Below are 18,249 nucleotides of genomic sequence, written 5' to 3'. Positions count from 1 at the left end.
CCCCAATTCTATCCAAAGGAATACTGACAATGGATTGCTGTAGATGAGGAACAGCTGATCCTCCTGGAACAGGGACCTCTGGCTGACTAGATTTATCAGAAGGACAGATGGGGGCAATAGATGGGGGTCCTGACAACACAGTGGACATTGGCAGGGATGACAGAGTATGGAGGCTCTAGAGGGAGAAGAAGGCTGTTTATCTGACGAGTTTATATTCATACTCAGATGCCACGGAACTCAGAAAGTAAGTGACTGTGACCAGTAATAGTCATATATATAGAGATTAGAAATGCATGTGAAAACGTCTCAATGTCAGTTGCCTTAAAATGAATTTTTCTGTATGAAACTGTATTTTAACAACGAAGTGGAGATCTTTTCTAAACATTAAAACCTCATTTAATTTTATGTCTTGTAGAGTTTATAATCAGTAAAAGATTGTACAAGCGTAATAATTCCTCTGTAAACCTAAAAATGTACAGCCAATTTTGAAAGAGATGTACCCTAGCTCAGAAAAATGTTATTGAATAGGTTAATGTTGTTGTAATGAAATGCTTCTTCTAATTAAAAAAAAAAAAGATGTGCCCAAACAAAACAAAACAAAATTTAAAACTTTCAGTGATTCCACTGTTCACCAAAAATCCAACTTTCAGAGCAGTGTCACGTCTGAGCTCAAAGGCCAGCTCCTCTGGAAGGTTTTGTGTGCCTGATCACCTCACCCTATCGGAAATTGCCCCCAACCCCATCACCTGATTTCTTTTGATTCATAGTTCTTAGCACAATCTGTCATTCCCTTGTCTGTTCATGAGCTTATTGTGTGGCTTTCCTCTTTTAATTAAAAATTTTAATTTTTATTTTATGTGTATTTGTTTGCCTGCATGTATGTAAGTGTACCACGTGTGTGCAATGCCTACAGAGGCCAGAAGAGGGCACGAGATCCCCTGGACCCAGTTATGGATGATCGTTAGCTGTCATGTGGATGCTTGGGAACCCAACCCAGGTCCTCTATAAGAGCAGCTTGTGTTCTTAACCACTGAGCCATCTCAGAACTCTCAAGGGCAGAGACAAAGCCATGTCTCTAACTAGAATCCCAGCAGTCAGGAGGTGGAGACAGGAGGATCTGAAGTTCAGGACCAGCCTATGCTATATTGCGAGTTTGTGGCTATGCACGGTTAAGAAATCAAATTATGGGGGCTGGAGAGATGGCCCAGCGGTTAAGTACACTGTTCTTGCGGAATCCCAGCACCCAATGGGAGATAACAACTGTCCGTAACTCCAGTCCCAGGGGATCCGGCAGCGTCTTCTGACCTCCCGCGGGCATTGCACGACACGGGTGAACTTACCTACATGCAGGCATAACACTCATACACATAAAATGAAAATAACAAATAAATTTTTTTTTTTTTTAAAGTCAAATTAGCTCGTGTTCCAGAACCCGTCATCTCGGTCCTGAACACTTGCTCATTTAGTAAATTCTCGCTAAGCCTGGGCACCGGCATCAGGAACACATCACAGGGCAACACGGAGCCCACGGCCACACTTCAGGCAGGCTCTGAGCTGGGCACCTCTTCGGGCACCATCACATTTAGGTCCTCACAGAGCTGTCAGGATGGCCCTGCTCTCACGAAGCGGCTGAACAGTTAGCCAGGATGCCGCAAGGTCCCCGGCAGCCTGAGCGTCTGCAGCACGTGGTGGCCGCGCCCCCTCGGCGTCTGGGAGGACCGGCTTCAGAGCGCACCCAGCCCACCAGGGAGGCCCCTCTCATGGCCGCCTACGCTTCCTTACCCTCATCGGCCACTACAGCGTCCCCACGCGAGGAAACGTTGGCCTGTCGCTCGAAGCCTCTCACACCATTCCCACCCACCACCTCGGAAGCCTGAAATCAACGTGGAAATCGCTGGCCCGCTGCGGGCCCAGAACTACATTTCCCATGAGGCCACGAGACGCCAGGAGGCTATTGCGCAGGCGCACGCACGCGGCGTGCGTGGCGACGTCAGCAGTTCTAGAACGTTGCTGTGGTAGCGCTCCGGCGCCATGTTAGGACGAAGGGGAAGGAGGAGAAGCACTTAAAGCGGCGGGGCGCGCGTGCCGGACTGGGTTAGTCCCAGGGCTGAGGCAGGCCTCCGCGTCCCTCCCGCCTCGGTGGATCATGCTCAGGGCGGCAGCGGCGGTGGTCGCCGGGGGGAAGTGACTGGGCGGTGCCGGCGCCGGAGACGATGCCGTTGTAAGTGGTGTGGAGTGCGGCGCGCCGGGCCTCTGGCGGGCGGGCGGGGGAGGCGCGCGGCGAGCAGCGAGGGCCGGCCGGGGCCACGGCCTTACCCGCGGAATCGCGGGATTGCGCGCTGCGAAGACCCACGTCCCCTCGGAGCTCCGCGGAACAAAGCCTCCGCCAGCGCCGGGAGCTGCAGGCCCGCTTCCTCGGCGTGCGCCCGGGTCTCCCCACTTCCGCTTCCCGCGGCGGAGCCCGGGAGAGGACTGGCTGGTGCACAGGGCCCTGCGGCCTCCCTGGCTCGGACCCCGAGTACTCCCGGCCGTCCTCCCGGACCCGACCCCGATCCCTCCTGGCCGTCTTCCTCCCCGACCCAGACCCGGATCCTGATCCCTCCTGGCCGCCCTCCTCCCCGACCCCCACTGGGACCCCTCCTGACTGTTCTCCCCGACCCGGATCCCGATCCCTCCTGGCCGTTCCTGGTCATTCCTGGGTATTCTCTCGGACCCCGATCCCACTTGGCTGTCCTCCCTGACCTGGACCCGGATCCCTCCTGGCTGTTCTCCTCGGCTCGGATCCGGATCCCTCCTGGCCGTGGTCCTCCCCGACCCCGATCCGGACCCGGAGCACTCCTGGCCGGCCTCCTCCCTGCATTGTTGCGACGCGGCCCCCAGGGCTCCTACCGCCCCCAGCAAACTAGTCACTTCTGTGTTTCATGGCGTAGGCTTCAAGCTAGTTCCTTGGGGCCTTCTGATCCCGTTAAGTCTGTTTTGCACACTTTCTTTTACCTTGTGGGTTTTATTTTAAATGCTTCCTCTCCTCCCCGTACTCCTAAGAAAGCCCGTTGTTGGGATCAGAAAGTAGCTGCAGAGCTTGTATTTTGCTTACCTACATGGGGGCAGAGGCTGAGGACTCTGTGTCTTCCATGTTTGAGACTGAAGTGTAGGAGTCTTTTTTTTGTTTATGTGTGTATTGCCTGCATGTAGGTAAGTGCACCCGTGTCGTGCAATGCCCGAGGAGGACAGAAGAGGCTGTCGGATCCCCTGGGACTGGAGTTATGGACCGTTGTTAGCTGCCATGTGGGTGCTGGGATTAGAACCTGGGTCTTATACAAGAGCAGTGTTCTTAGCTGTTGAGCCATTTCTCCAGCCCCTGAAGTGTAGAAGTCTTAACCCTTTTGAGTTTCGTTCATCTTTATAATCCCTGAAAGAAAGCTTGTAGTTGACAAAGTTTTGCTTAAGTTAAATCCAAGATGAAGATCTTGTTTAAAAATAATTTGTTTTTTGCACCTATGATCGGTTTTGCACAATACACAGTAGGTGTTAACAGCCTCATAACATCTCTGGAATTGAACATGATAATGTGAAGATAGGCTCCCCATGCCTCACTTCACCTCACCCTGTTTCCTTAGGAAGCCTGTCAATTTTTTTTTTTCCGTAATAACATTTGTTAGGCTTAATTAACTGTAGTGCACAGATTTAAGATTGCAAGGTCCTTGTTAATTGGTTCATTCTTGGAGTAGGAAAAAGCACTAGGAGAGTGCTTTTGACATTTTTCAGTTCATTGAGATTCAGATAAAACTTGGGTAGGGTGTTGTCATGTGATGATAACCTTGTATTAGTTGATGTCCTTTCAGGTCCCTGGTGTCTTGTTGCTGTGCCCTACCTCCCCCGCAGGATTCCCCTGTCTCTGCCTCCCTAATCTGGAAGTAGGATTGAAGGCATGTCACCACACTAGCTTTGTTGTTTGTTTTTGGAAAGAGACTTCTGATACACAGTGAAAAACTCGAAAGATGTGCAACCTAAGGGAAAGGCTTCAATTTAGAAATGTTAAGTAACTGTCTCCTTGGGAATAAAAGTGTAAGGAAGGTATACATTCCCATTTTTACTTGGAACAGTACAGAGATGAGCAGGAACACTCAAGGTTAAAAAGGAAATTTCCAGTTACAGACCTTAATTTTTTCAGTCTTTGTGACTCAGTTCAGATGTATAAAGTGAAGGAGGCAGGAGAGTGACATGCAGATGCTGCTTTTCAGTGTTTCTTTTGGGATTTTCAGTCTAAGACCGGTTTTTTAGCTAGCCCTCTTTAGCCCTGTAGCCTCAGGTGGCCGGCCTGCTATGTAGACCAGACTGGTCTTTGAACTGAGATCTGCCTACCTCTGCCTCCCAGCACTGGAACTAAAAGGCACGTGTTGCTGGCCAGGCTCTGTAATTCTCTTAAGCAAAACAGGAAAGCTGAAAACTAAAGAAGATAGGCTTTCTTTACCACCCCCACCTCATCCTACCCCACCCCTGTGGGGGCTGCTTGGGTTGAACTGAAGGCTTCTAGCTGAGAAGCATACCCCACAAGGCTGGTCCTTGATTTTCATCTTCTGGTGTCACGTTGCCATTAATTCTCCTTAGATGTGTTGAGTGTGACTTTTGGTGTGCCTGTTAAATTGGTTATGATGAGTAGAGTTTGGAGCAGACACCTGAAAATTGTAAGCGTGGATTAAATAATTGGAAAACATCATGTGTCTACACTGTCTGAATTTGTAGACGCCTGCATACATAATTTGGAAAATGCAGGCATGTTTTAAGGACCATGTTGGGAAATGTAAAAGTTTTGGAAGTATTAGGATCCATCAAAGGAGTTTCTCATCTAAGTGCTCTTGACATCTAGGCCACATAATTCCTTGCATGGGGGCTATCCTTTGTCTGGCGGGGTATTTAACAGTCTCTCTGACCTCTACTTAGATGTCAGGAACACTGGCTCAGCAGCTTCCCTATGGTGATAACCACACAGATGTCTCCAGTCTTTTCCAGATGTGCTCTGGGTTGCAAAGTTGGCTGGTTGAGAACCTCTGGGTTTGTGAAATGTACATTATGGAAGCTTTACTGTGTTCTTGCTTTGTACTGTTGGCCAAATCATTATTTTCATCAGCTGAGTTCTGTCAGACTTGAATTAAAAAGATGTAAAGGAAAGTGCCCAGAATCAGTGACTTAGTACCCACGCCACATGCTCAATGTTGTTGAGGTTGCCGGAAGAGATACCTAGTGAGCCTTAGAGGAGACTGTGAGTAGTTTTCCTAGTAGTTTGGGAGCTGTCCCAAGGAAGGGAATCGAGGGTGGTGCAGAGTGAGCCGGGTGTGCTTTATACCATCAAAATCCTTCTGAGGGACATGAGCTCCAGCAGCTCATGGCATCCAAATGTTGTTTCTTTTTGCTCTGAGGTTTTGTACCATTGGTGTGAGAGCAGTGGTGATGGTGCTCTTGTACCTTAGAGCAGTCAAGGTAGAGGTGGCCCCATGTGGGTAACTGTTTACTTCCCATGCAGCTTGGCCGAAGTCATGCAGGGTGACTAGAACCTGTAATCAAGTGGATTTCAAGTTTGAGGTCAGCTTGGGCTATGTAGTTGTAAGACCCTCTTTCAAAGACAGAAGTTCTTTTTCTGTCTTTTATTTATTTATTTGGTCTTTTTTGACAGAGTCTCCCTGTAGCCCCAGCTGGCCTAGAACTCACTATGTAGACCAGATTGTCCTTGAGCTCGCAGCGATCAGCCTGCCTTGGCCTCCCAAGTGCTGGAATAAAAGGCGTGCGCCACCAGGCCCAGCTCTGTCTTTTATTATTAGCATATAATGTATACAACAGTGGGTTTCATCATGACATTTTCACATCTGTATAATGTACTTCTATTGTATTTTCCCCTTCACCATGTCTTGTCCCCACCCTCCTCTGTGTTGTCCCTCCACTGAAGAGCCTCCTTTCTACTTTTATAAATCCTGATATTTTTGAGACAGAGTCTTGCTGTAGTCCAGGCTGGCCTCTAACAAGTGAACCTCCTGTCTTAGCCTTCCAGGGTCTGGAATTATGACAGGTGTGTGTCACCTTTCAAAGCTGGAAGGAAAAGTTCAGATGTTAAGCTTCAAATGTTAACTTTGGCTAGTGTGTTGTTAGCTAAGTGGTGGCCTTGCCTAATGTGAATGAAATCTTGGATTCCATCCCCAACACTGCAAAGAAAAATGCTAATTTTCTAATGAGCCTGACCCTTGATACCTAAGGTCTTTTATTTGAAGCAACAAGTAATGTTGGTATTCATATTGAGTACTTAGTAGACACATTTGAGAATGAAGTGAACCTTTCATGTCAAGGAAAACAATTTGGCTGTATTCTGGTCTGTAAAATATTGGGGCTTTAAGCAGACATTAGGTTTTGGGAAGCTTATTTCTGAGGTTGTGAGCATGACAGCTTCCCATGCTACAGATGCTTTGGGTGAGATCGGCGATCCTCTCAGAATATGGGGTGAAAGCCTGATTCTGGGAGGTTACATGGAATCCCCATGTTTTGTAAATGACAAAGTGGATGGCATGCCAGGTTATCTTTGTGTACATCAACTTAAAACAAGTTATTGAAGCTGATTGAACACAGAAACAGATAGAAAAATTTAGCCATGCTTTGTTTAGCCAGAATTTAGGTCACAAAATACAGGCCATTCTTGTTTAGAGAAAGGGTTTTTTCGCCACTCCTTTCCTTCCAGAGTTAACATGTCCTGGGTTTCCTGTTCCTTTAACGAATGCTTAAATTCTCTTAAAATTTTTCAGCGCAATAAACACTAGTGGACATGACTCATAAAAGTGTTGGGGTGTTTAGTGAAATGTAGAAAAATTCAAAGGAGTTCCAGAAAGAAAAGGAAGCATTTGAGGGCTGCAGTGTGGCTGTGGCTGCTCAAGTGGGGGCCACTTCCAGCCATGTCCAGCACTCCATGCCATGGATGGGCACAATTTGAGGAAAAAGGATTTTTTTGTGTGTGTGCATAGTGATTTTTATTTTCCAGTAAATCTTCAACTTCAGTTTACTTTATTTCAAGTGTCTTTAAGAGAAGTACAACAAAACAAGATAATCTTCAAAGAACAAAAGCACAACATGGGAAGAAGAGCAGGAATTTCTGTTAAAAGCAAGGCGTTGTATACATTCTTTCAAAAACGACTTCCAGTTTGGAGAATCTCACTCTTAAGATTTCAAGGTGTGTGTGGTATAGGTGCATGTGGGTGCAGGTGTGTACATGCTGTTGTAGTCAGCTTGCAGTCTTCTTTTGCTCTCTACCTTTTAAAGATTTTATCTGTCTCTGTGAGAGAGAGAGAGAGAGAGAGAGAGAGAGAGAGAGCGCCCGAGCCTGAGTTTAATCCCTGGAACTCTAAAAAGCAGGTGGAAGGAGTGAATCTGCTCCACCAAGTTTTCTGCCTTCCACACGTGCCGTCATGCCCTCCTATACACACAATACACACGATAATTATAATAAATACAATGTAAACAAAAAGAATTCACTTTCATGGACTGGGGGATGTGGCTCAGTGGTAGATTACCCTCAGCACCACATTGGGAAAAAATTTCAAGCTTGTTTAGTGTGAACCTTTATACTTCAAGTTACTTTATGTATACTCTAGCACATACTTGTAATATATGCAGTGTAACATACTACATACAGTGGAACCTAAGGGTCTTATAGATATGTTTTCTTTTATCTCTGTTTTTGAGAATGATCTTGGGGAGGTTTGGATCTGGGGGGAGTTAGGGGAGAGGAGTGGAGGTGAATGTCATCAAAATACATTGTATGCATGTATGAAATACTCAAAGAATTAATGAAAACATGTTAATGAAAAAAAGTCTTATTGTTGCCTAGGCTGGCCTGGCATTCAGGGGTTCCAAGTGATCCTTCTCAGTAGCTAGGAATAGATGCGTGTACACAGTACCTGGTTTTTAGTAGGGATTTTTAGTGATTGTAGATACTTGAATGAAGCAAAGCAGAGATTTGGGGTTGTGATTAAAAACAAGAAAGGAAAGGGTTTAGTTTGAGAGTAGAGTCAGTCTATCATGGTGGGGAAGGTGTGGCACAGGAGTGGTACTGGCTATGACCGCTAGAACCTGAGGCAGCTGGTCACATGGTGTGGTCAGGAAGCAGAGGGGAATGCTGGTGCTCAGCTCTCTTGCTCCCTTTTGCAGTCTGGGCTTCCAACCCGTGAGATGATGCCATTCCCATACACTGGCCTGCATTGTATAGCATTTTCATTTGTGGAAATTTAAAGGTTTGGGAAAGACTCTTTTCATCATCTGTCAAGAGTTGCCTTTCGGTTTATTCTATTTCATCCATAAACCATCTTATTTATGACAGTTTCTACAGTTTCAGGGTTAAGAAGTATATTCTAGTCATTTTGGTTATAAGAAACTTTTTTTTTTTTTGTTTTTGTTTTTGTTTTGGTGTTTTTGAAACAGGGTCTCCCTGTAGCCCCAGCTGTCCTGGAACTTGTTATGTAGACCAAGCTGGCCTCAACTCACAGAGATCTGCCTGCCTCTGCCTCCCAAGCACTGGGATCAATACCTGGCAATGTTTTGTGTTTTTAATTAGTTTTTTGAGATTGAGTTTCATGTAACCCAGGCTGCCCAAATGCTGGGATTACAGGCATAAGCTACCACACCTGGCAAGAAACTTTTTTTTTTGGATTGTTTTGAGACAGGTCTCCCTATAACCTCAGCTGGTCTGGAACTTCCTATGTAGACCAGGCTGGCCTTGAACTCACAGGAATCCACCTGTCTCTGTCTCCCCAGTGATCAGATTAAAGGAAAGTGTGCAACACCACGTTCAGCAAAAAAGCATTTCAATAGTTCTTGGATTAATGTCTCTGGCTATTCTGATACACTCTTAATACTTCTTGAAGCTTTCTGTATTTCCTTTATTTTCAAGTTGTCCTTGGGAACTTGATGTAGGAATACTATAATTGGGGTGTCTTTTCATTTCTCTCAGGCTGTCAGGAGAGAAGGCACAGGGGAACAGTTGGAAATACTTCAGGAAGAGAGGAAAGGTAGCCTGGCCTCCGTGGCAATTTGTAGAATACCTTGTGCCTTCTGCTGTGGTTAACCTAGATTTATGCTTTGTCTTTGGACTTCATTCTTCATTGCCCTTGTGCAAAACCTATTACAGCATTTGTTTGAGCCTCTTCTGGTGCTGCTTACTAACTGTTGGCTTGGGTGGTATACCTTTTAATACATTTTTAATATTGTAGCCAGGCACGATGTCCTGTGTTTGTAACCTTAGCACTTACCAGGCTAAGGCAATAGGATTGAGCCTAAGTTAACCTAAGTTAAAAAGAAAGTGATTGAAGCTGGGTGTGGTGGCACACGCCTTTAATCCCAGCAGAGGCAGGCAGAGCTCTATGAGTTTGAGGCCAGCCTGGTCTACCTAGCAAGTTTTAGGCCAGCGGGGGCTGCAGGGAGACATTGTCTCGAAAAGAAAAGAAAAGAAAGTGATTGGGCTCTAAGTGTGTTTGGTATGACTTAGTACCGTGAGCATGGTGAGTGGTCAATTAGTCATCTTTTGAATAAGTTCTTTGTAGGCAAGTAAATTATCTTGATTTGATGCTTGCCACTAAGCTCTTGTTATATACTGAACCCTTTGTGAAAGAGTCTGGAACTTCTTGCCAGCCCTTCTGCCTCAGCCTCCTGAGTGTTGCAAGGATAGGGATAAGCCACTAATTCCAGCTAGGAATTAAAAAGATTTGGTTTATTATTTTGAATTATTGGGGTGTGTGGGTTTGTGCACATGAGAGTGAGTGCCCAGGAAGGCCGGAAGAGGGCATCAGAGTCCCTGGGGCTGGAATTATAGTCAGTTGTGAACCGCTAAGCATGTGGCTGGGAACTGAACTCTGTTCCTCTGCAGGAGCAGGTACTGTCTGTTGAGCCATCTTTCCAACCCCCAGAATTAATATTTAAAATTCATATTGAGGTACTTTTGAGAGATGGATTATTCCTTTTACATCCAAATTTTATTTTCCCTGCTTAACCTGAACGGACACATTATGCTTAAAGTCAAGGCCTTTAAACAGCAGCTTATATAATTGGTGGTGAATTGTTACATTAATTAAGTTACTGTAGTTTATCTGATTGCTTTCAAGGCCTATCCAGAAAGTTAAGCTTTCAATTTTACTGTAGAAATAACATATTTTCAATTAGGTAGTTGTTATAAATTTATAAATTTTCTATTGCTAGCAGGGGCACAACCTGTTCAGACATTGGGAGGCAAGGATTCATTAGTAGTCTGAGCTTTGTGTATATTGGGTGGCAAAACACTTAAAATATTGACTATTTTGGAAAATACCACTGGGATATGTTGTCCTTTTTGTATTAGTCACCTGCTGCCTACTCTTTCCCCTTCTGCATAGCCATGATGTGTGTGTGTGTGTATTTGGTCTTTTAAGACAGGATCTCCCTATAGCCTCAGCTGACTGGCCTGGTGCTTCCTATGTAGACCAGACTGGCCTTGAACTCACAAGAGAGCCACCTGCCTCTGCCTCCCCTGTGCTGGAATTAAAGGTGCGTGCCACCATGCCCAGCTTATATTTTTAAAAATATTTTTTTATTTTTCCTTTATATGCGTGAGTGTATTGCCTGCGTGTGTGTAAGTGCATCTGTGTCCTGCAATGCCCACAGAGGTCAGAAGAAGGCCTCGGATCCCCTGGAACTGGAGTTTACGGATGGCTGTTAGCTTATCATGTGGGTGCTGGGAATCAAACCCAGGTTCTCAGTAAGAGCAGTCAGTGCTTTTAACTGCTGAGCCATCTCTCCAGCCCTGATATATATATTTCATTTAAGACAGAGTCTCACTATATAGCTCTTGCTGGCCTGGAACTTGCTATGTAGACCAGATTGGCCTTGGACTCACATTTTTTTACATTCATTTATGTTGTGTGCAAGCATGCATACACACATTTGCAGAGGTCAGAGGACAACTTGTGGTAATTGGTTCTCTATTTCTACTATGTCAGTCTAGGGAGTCCAACTCAGGTCATCAGGCTTGGCGGCAAATGCCTTTACCCACTGAGCTGTCTAGCCAGCCCAATTAAAAAGTTTTTAAAAATTGCTTTTATGTGTGTGTGGGCACACATGTCCATAGAATGGGTGGACAACTTGCAGGAGTTGGTTTATGGTCCCAAGGATTAAACTGAGATCAGACGACTTGGTGAGCTTTATTTTCTTTAGGTCTTTTTGAGACAGGGTCTCCCTGTAGCCCCACCTGACCTGGAACTTGCTATTTAGACCAGGTGGGCCTTGGGGATTAAAGGTATGAGCCACCACACCCAGCTGGTTACAAGTGTCTTTATGCACTAAGCCACTTTTTTTGTTTTGATTTTTAAGGCGGGGCCTTACTCTAGCCCACGCTGACCCTCAACTTTAGTCTCAGCTTCCCAAATACTGAGATTATTTAGCCTAATGTCTCCACCAGTAGCCTTGTGTTATAGTAAATTTTTATTTTGTGCTTACTGTTTAAAGTAGCTGGAATTATAGTGCATTGCACTGTGCTGTGCTTTGAAATATATAAGGTGCATTGTGAAAGATGTACATTGGTACAGTAGCAAGGAGGCCATGGAGTCACATGCTTAGAGTCTCATCCTGACCCTAGGAATCTAGGAAGCTTTTTCTCTGTTTCTTCATTCATATTAGTAGAATTAGGGTAATTGAAAATAATGTAAATTTCACTACGTAGACTGTTGAGATTTCAATAAATATTATATTAAGTTGTACAGCCTTTCACCTGACATAATGTTGGTATCTTTCTACCCTACCACGTGAGCTAGCTACTACTATGTTTTATATGGCATAGTACGGCTTTGTAAGCATGCACTGTGATTAACCCATCTTCCACTGGTGGGGACTTAAGATGGTTTCCAGCCTATTTATGGTGTTGTATGTAGGTCTCCAGGGAGCAGCCTTGAGGGGTGTGTGTGTGTGTGTGTGTGTGTGTCTGTCTGTCTGTCTGTCTGTGTGTTCTATAAGGGTCAAATTCTAGAAGCTGTAAGATCAGAAGAAATAATTACAAACGAATGGAGTGGGTGTTAAGCATGCCCTGCCTTGGGGGTAGCTCTAGAGTACCTGGTGGTCCAGTGTAGCGTATTTCTTCACAGCTCTACTTCTGAAGTTGCCGGAAATTTGGATTGTCGGGTGCTCTCGGCGTTGACTTTTTTAAACCACAGGGTCTCCATAGCATAGCATGGCTTCAAGCTCATGACCTTTCTCCTGCCTCAGCTTCCCAAGTACTTCAATTACAGGCCTGGAGTCACCATGTCCAGCTTGTTATATAGCATTTTTGTGTTTTTATAATGTGTTGTAGATTGAAGAGGCTGCATCTTCCAACTTCAAAATTTTTTTAGTTTGATAGCTCGCTAGACAAAAAGTTGTTAGACCGCTTACAGCACTTGGGAGGCAGAGGCAGGTGATCTCTGAGTTCGAGGCCAACCTAGCCTCCATAGCAAGTTCCAGGCCAGCTGGGGCTATAGGGAGACCTTGTCTCAAAAAGACCAAAAAAAAAGTTGGTGTATAATTTTAAAACTTGATGAATATTGTCACCCTGCTCTTATACAGTGTGCCAAGATCTTCTATTAGATGCATAAGAGTCCTGCCCCCACTCCCTTTCTTTTTTAAGACAGGGTCTCTTGGTAGCCCTTGCTGGCCTGAAACTTGCAGTGTAGACCAGGCTGGCCTTGAACTTCTTGTGATCATTATGCCTCTGCTTCCTCAGTGCTGGGATGATAGTACCTGTTTTCTTGCATAAAATGCGGTGCTAGTTTGTTTTCTGCTAGTGACAGGTGTCTAAGAAAGTCTTCATAAATGGAGGCAGCACCTGTTTTGGTCCTCTGTATCAGAGAGTTCACTCCATGGTCATCTGGTCAACTGCCTGGGTTGCTGTGGGTGGGCCTGAGACTAGACCGAAGGTCCAGCTAGGGAGCCACTCACCTCATGCTGAACAGGAAGCAGGCAGGTTTGTTGCTTTATTGATTTCTGTTTTTGGAGGCAGAGTGTCTTGGAGCCCAGACTAGCCTTGAACTCAAGGATGACTTTGAACTGTTGATCTTTCTGCCTCTACCCCCAAGTGCTGGGATTAAAGATGTGGGTCAGTATATCCTGTGTATGTGGTGCTGGTGATTGAACCAAGCAACTGAACCACATCCTTAGTCCCCAGATCCAAATTATTACTATTATTATTATTTTGAGACAGGGTCTCTCTGTAGCCCCAGCTGTCCTGGAACTCCCTATGTGGACCAGGCTGGCCTTGAACTCACAGAGATCCGCCTGCCTCTGCTTCCTAAGTGCTGGGGCTACAGGCGTGTGCCGCCACACCTGGCTAATCCATTTTATTTTTTTAAAAAATTACTATTTTTATTTTTGTGTATGAGTGTATTGCCTGCATGTATGTAAATGCACCCATGTTATACAGTGCCCACAGAGGTCAGACAAGTGGGTCGGATTCCACTGGAATTGGAGTTAGGATGGTTGAATGGTTGTTAGCAGCCATGTAGCTGCTGGGAATCAAACCCAGGTCCTCTGCAAGAGCAGTCAGTGCTCTTAACTGCTGAGCCGTCTCTCCAGCCCCTCAATCCATTTTCCTTTTCCTTTTTTTTTTTTTTTCTCGTATTTTTGAGACAGGGTCTCCCTGTAGCCCTGGCTGGCCTGGAACTCGGCCTTTGTAGACTAGGCTGACCTTGAACTTACAAAGATCCACCTGTCTCTGCCTCCCGAGTGCTAGGGACGGACTAAAGGCGTGCACCACCATGCCTGGCTTAAATCCATATTCTTTTTAAAAATTATTTTTATGTGTATGAGTGTATTTTCTGCATGAGTGTAAATGTAGCTGTGGCATGCAATGCCTGTGGAGGTCAGAAGAAGGCATCGAATTCCCTGGAACTGGAGTTACCGGTGGTTGTTAGCCACCATGTGGGTGCTGGGATTTGAACCTGGGTCCTCTGCAAGAGCAGTCAGTGCTTTCAACTGCTGAGCCTTCTCTCCAGCCCCCTAAATCCATATTCTTAAAACATTAAATGTAACTAATTTGCAGAGGTAAAATCAGCAATATAAGTGAGTTGAAGCTTGTTTTTGCCTCTTAATTAGTTGCTTCTGAGTTGAGACCAGACTTTGTAGGCAAAGTATTGAATGCTGTTGTCAGGCTGTTTTAAGGAAGATTGGCTTGGATAGTGTGTAGGCTGTTAAGGCAAGGGAGAACAAGTAAAATGTAATCAATATAGCAGCCAAGAGTCAAGACTAGTTATTGGGAGGCTGAAGCAGGAGGAACATGAATTTATGATGAGCCAGTTTCTCTTTATCTCTCGTTCTCCAAAACAGGTATATATAGGTAGCTAGGTAGACTTTAAAAAAAAGATGAACTTATTTCATATGTAAACTTTACCTTGATCAAAATATTTAAATGTTGTAAGGAGACCACCTAACCTAAGGAGAGAAAATTTTCAAAACATACTTTGTATCATGCCCTGAACCTGAAAAGAACATGGGTGTGGAGTCCTAGCTGTCCAAGACCGAGGGGACAGGGTTCATGTGCACAGGTATATAGACCTTAACCTGTTCTACACAGTATCAAAATTTTGAAGAATTTTCAGTTACTTACAAGGTTGATGAGATGTTTGTATCAGAGGTGAATGACAGCAGGACCTGGCTGCTACCTAGACTAGCGGTCCCAACACTTGGGAGGCTGAGGCAGGAATGAGTTAGGACTTTTGTGGGCTGCTGAGTCAAGCACCTCAGAAGAAACAAGATAAAAGTAGCAGAAAATTAGAGTATTCCAACTAGTTATTAGGAATCACAGTGACTTTTATTTTTTAAAAGAGTAAAGAATTTCCTAGATGGCTGCTGTTTTCACCCCCAAGTTCTAAACAGTGTCCTAGAGGTCATGAGGTTGGAGTCAGCTAGGTACTCAGGAGAAGCACATGTAAAACTTTGAGCTTGATTTTGAAGGGTTGGTGATGAACCCAGGCAACATGTGGGCAAGTGCTGCTTCTTGAGCTGGGCCTCCAGGCCTGCATGTGTGCTTGAGAGTTGAAGCTACGGAGAAAATCCCCCTCCCCTGTGTTGAGAATTGGACTAGGGTCCAACATTGCCTCTGAGCTGTATCCAAGCACACTAAGACATTTTAATAAGTTACATATTTTAAGTGTTGTAGTGCTATGTGTAACTTGTTTTTCTTGTTTTGCTTTTGTATAAGAGTGTTACTATGTAGCCCTGGCTGGCCTTGAACTCACTGACTCGCTGACCTGTCTGCCTCCTGAGTACTGAGATTAAAGGTGTGGACCTCGATGCCCAGCTACAAAGTTTACTTTTGAAAGTAGAATAGTGTCTGAAGGAAGCTGTCAGAATGTTTCTGGGTGGTGATACTGTAATGTGTTCAGGAGCCAAGAAGAGCTTTGCGGTCTTGGGATTGATGCTGTGTGGTGCACAGTTCTAGGAGACAGCCCATCGCTGCCTGTGTAAAGCAGAGTTTTTATTTTTCAGAGATTTTTGTTCCAATTTGTCCAAAATTGAAGTTGCGTTTTGTTTTGTTAGAAAGTGAACAGTAGATCTGAGACGTGGTGGGCTTCTGTTGGGTTTCTCTTCCTCCTCCCACTTTCACTCTTCGCTCCCTTTCTACACAGGGTTTCTTACATACTGGGCTCACATCTCTAGCCCTGTCACTCTATAAGTTCTAATGTTAGATGGAAAAACATGAGTTTCTGCATTTAAAATACAATAATGATTCCTGTTTCTGCTTGGGATATTTTGGAAAATCAGAGTGTCTGGTGGTCATTTTTATTGAAGGCATAGTAGAATTTAGAACATGTATTTGTTTGTAAGTATGACTGTGTGTGTGTGTGTGTGTGTGTGTATGTGTGTACTTGCTCCATGGTACACATGTAACAACTTTTGGGAATCAGTTTTCACAGTCCACTTCGTTGATTTCGGGTCTCTTTGTTTCTGCCACTGGCCTGGGCCCTTCCTGACAGTTCTCTTGGCCGTTGCCTCCCAGCTCTCCATAAGTCTGCTGGATTGCAAGTGGCACATGGCCACATCTGGCTTAGGGATTGAACTCAGGTCAGCAGGCTTGCACAGAAAGTGCTTTTACCTGCTGAGCCATCTTCCCAGCCCCTATTTTTACTTTATGAATGTTCTTACTGAGTTAGGTGGTGTGTGTGTGTGTGTGTGTGTGTGTGTGTGTGTGTGTGTGTGTATGTGCATACATGGCAGGTGTGTTGTATGTGTTCGTTCTTGAATTAGATGAGCATAGTTTCATCTTATCTCCTAATATGGAAGCTGAATGACTACATTTTGAGCTGAGGTATGTGTAAAAAGTACAGCTTGCCATATGCATTATTTTCCCATTGTGATGTTAGTGTGGAGACTAACTTAGACAATTCTCTCTTTTTTTTTTCAAATTAGGATGAACAACTATTTTCTCCCCTTTAAAAAAATTTTTTTTGAGGCAGGGCCTTATTGTAGTCCAGGCTGGCCTTGAAGTTACTTTGTTGTTGAGAAATAACCTCAATTTCTGATCTTCCTGGCTCTTCTCAAAATCTGAGGTGTGTACCACCATGCCTGACTCTAGGATGAATAGCTTTGCGTGAGTTTGTAAATCTGAGCCTATATCCTCATACAGTGCTAAGATGAGCTAGATAGCATTCCCAGCACTTGAATTTGATCATCCTCATCCTCTCCCTCTTTTCTCTCCTCTCTCTCCCCTTCTGTGTGTGGGTGTATTGATGTATGGTTGGTAATAGAAGGTTTGAGGAGAAAACAAATGGGAAAGATCAGGATTCTTAAAGCCACAGAGCATGGGTGTTCCTATTTTGCTAGTGATCCAAATTGAACAAACTGGTAAGGAATTCAATGTGACTCCTGCAGGTCTAGCCTAGTTGAGATGAACTGCACATTTTACTTGTCAGGTTGCTGCCTTTACTGAGTGTTAGAACTGTTGATGAGAGCTGGGCTTGGTGGCACATTTTTGTAATCCCAGCATTCAGAAGCTAAGGCAGGAGGATGACAAGTTCAGTTTAGCATGGGCTGTTTGACAAGGTCTTGGCTCAAAACTAAAACAAAGCAAATCTTTATGAATATGCATAATCTCGGCATAATTTTATCATGGAGGCCTGTAGTTGACTCGGAAGAACAATGAATGACACAAGAAAACACCGTTACGAGTTTATAACACTGAAATACATGGTGGGGTGGGTGCTGTCAGACAGCATGTTACTATGTACCTGTCTCAGCCTGGTCTCAAACTCACCTGCCTCTGCTTCCTGAGTACTTGGGGTGTAGATGTGTGCCACCACTCCTAACTTGCTTAGGCTCTTTTGAGGACCACATTTTTGGTATAAGTTTTGAAGAACTCTGATAATAACTGTTGATGAGGGACTGGAGACATGGCTCGGCAGTTAAGAGCACAGGCTGCCCTTGCAAAGAACCCAGGTTTGATTCTCAGCACCTACATGGCAGCTAACAACTGTCTGGAAATAATAAAATATTTTAAAAAACTGTTGATAAATGAGAATATGCAGTACTTAAGACATCATGACCTCTGTTATGTTTAGATTAACAAGTATATTTAAAGTAGTTTTCAGGAAATGCTTGGTGCTCAAGTGGATCCCTAAGCCTTGAGAATAAGCATGGCAGTCTAGAAGAGCAGGCTGATTGGAGAGGAATCAGTTGCTGCAGGAGATAAGTCAGACTTTTCGTCAGTACCTGTTACTCTAAGTCTGAATAAAAGTTGACGTTTAGCCATACCAGGACACATTGATTAGAAGATGGACTCGGAGCCCAGAGGCTAGTTAGCAGCAAGCAGGGTGCTTAGGTCTGTGGTGTCAGAAGACAAGAGAAAGAAAACACAGCTCTCCAAGCAGTGAGAGCAGAACCCAGTGGTTGTGTGTAAAATACACATCCTACTATGGCACTTACATGCATGACAGTCGTAGGGTTGTTAAATGTACTTTTCTTTCCCAAAATGTTTAAGAAACCTAGTGTGAACACTCTCCCTTCATGTTGGATGTTGGATTTGTCTGTACAGTTTACCCCATTGTGTGTGAGCTTTATTCACTGAGTCACATGCTAAGTTTCATTTGAGGAGTGTCTTAGGCTACAAAATAGCTGTTTTTCCTCTGTTGAGACTGGATATTAACTGTGCATCCAAGATAGGGTTTGAATTGCCAATCCTGTCTGTCTCCTGAGTACTGAGTATACTAGCATACCCAGCTTGAGTAGCTT

General features: G+C 44.6%; 1 protein-coding gene across 2 annotated transcripts in view; it reads left to right on the top strand.

Annotated features, from left to right (window-relative positions):
- The first annotated feature begins 1,995 nt into the window (after positions 1 to 1,995).
- Positions 1,996 to 18,249, top strand: part of Papola (poly(A) polymerase alpha) — a 61,550-nt gene continuing 45,296 nt past the window's right edge. For both annotated transcript variants that reach the window (XM_029559954.1, XM_008825651.3), the window contains exon 1: positions 1,996 to 2,221. In XM_029559954.1, coding sequence (XP_029415814.1) covers positions 2,214 to 2,221 — 8 coding nt within the window. In that variant the 5' untranslated portion in view covers positions 1,996 to 2,213. The remainder of the gene's footprint in view (positions 2,222 to 18,249) is intronic.

Source organism: Nannospalax galili, unplaced genomic scaffold (assembly GCF_000622305.1).
Source record: "Nannospalax galili isolate Female #2095 unplaced genomic scaffold, S.galili_v1.0 scaffold188, whole genome shotgun sequence".
In the NCBI taxonomy this organism is placed as follows: domain Eukaryota; kingdom Metazoa; phylum Chordata; class Mammalia; order Rodentia; family Spalacidae; genus Nannospalax; species Nannospalax galili.
Note: the sequence above shows the minus strand (reverse complement) of the source record. Positions and strands in the feature narration are given on the sequence as shown.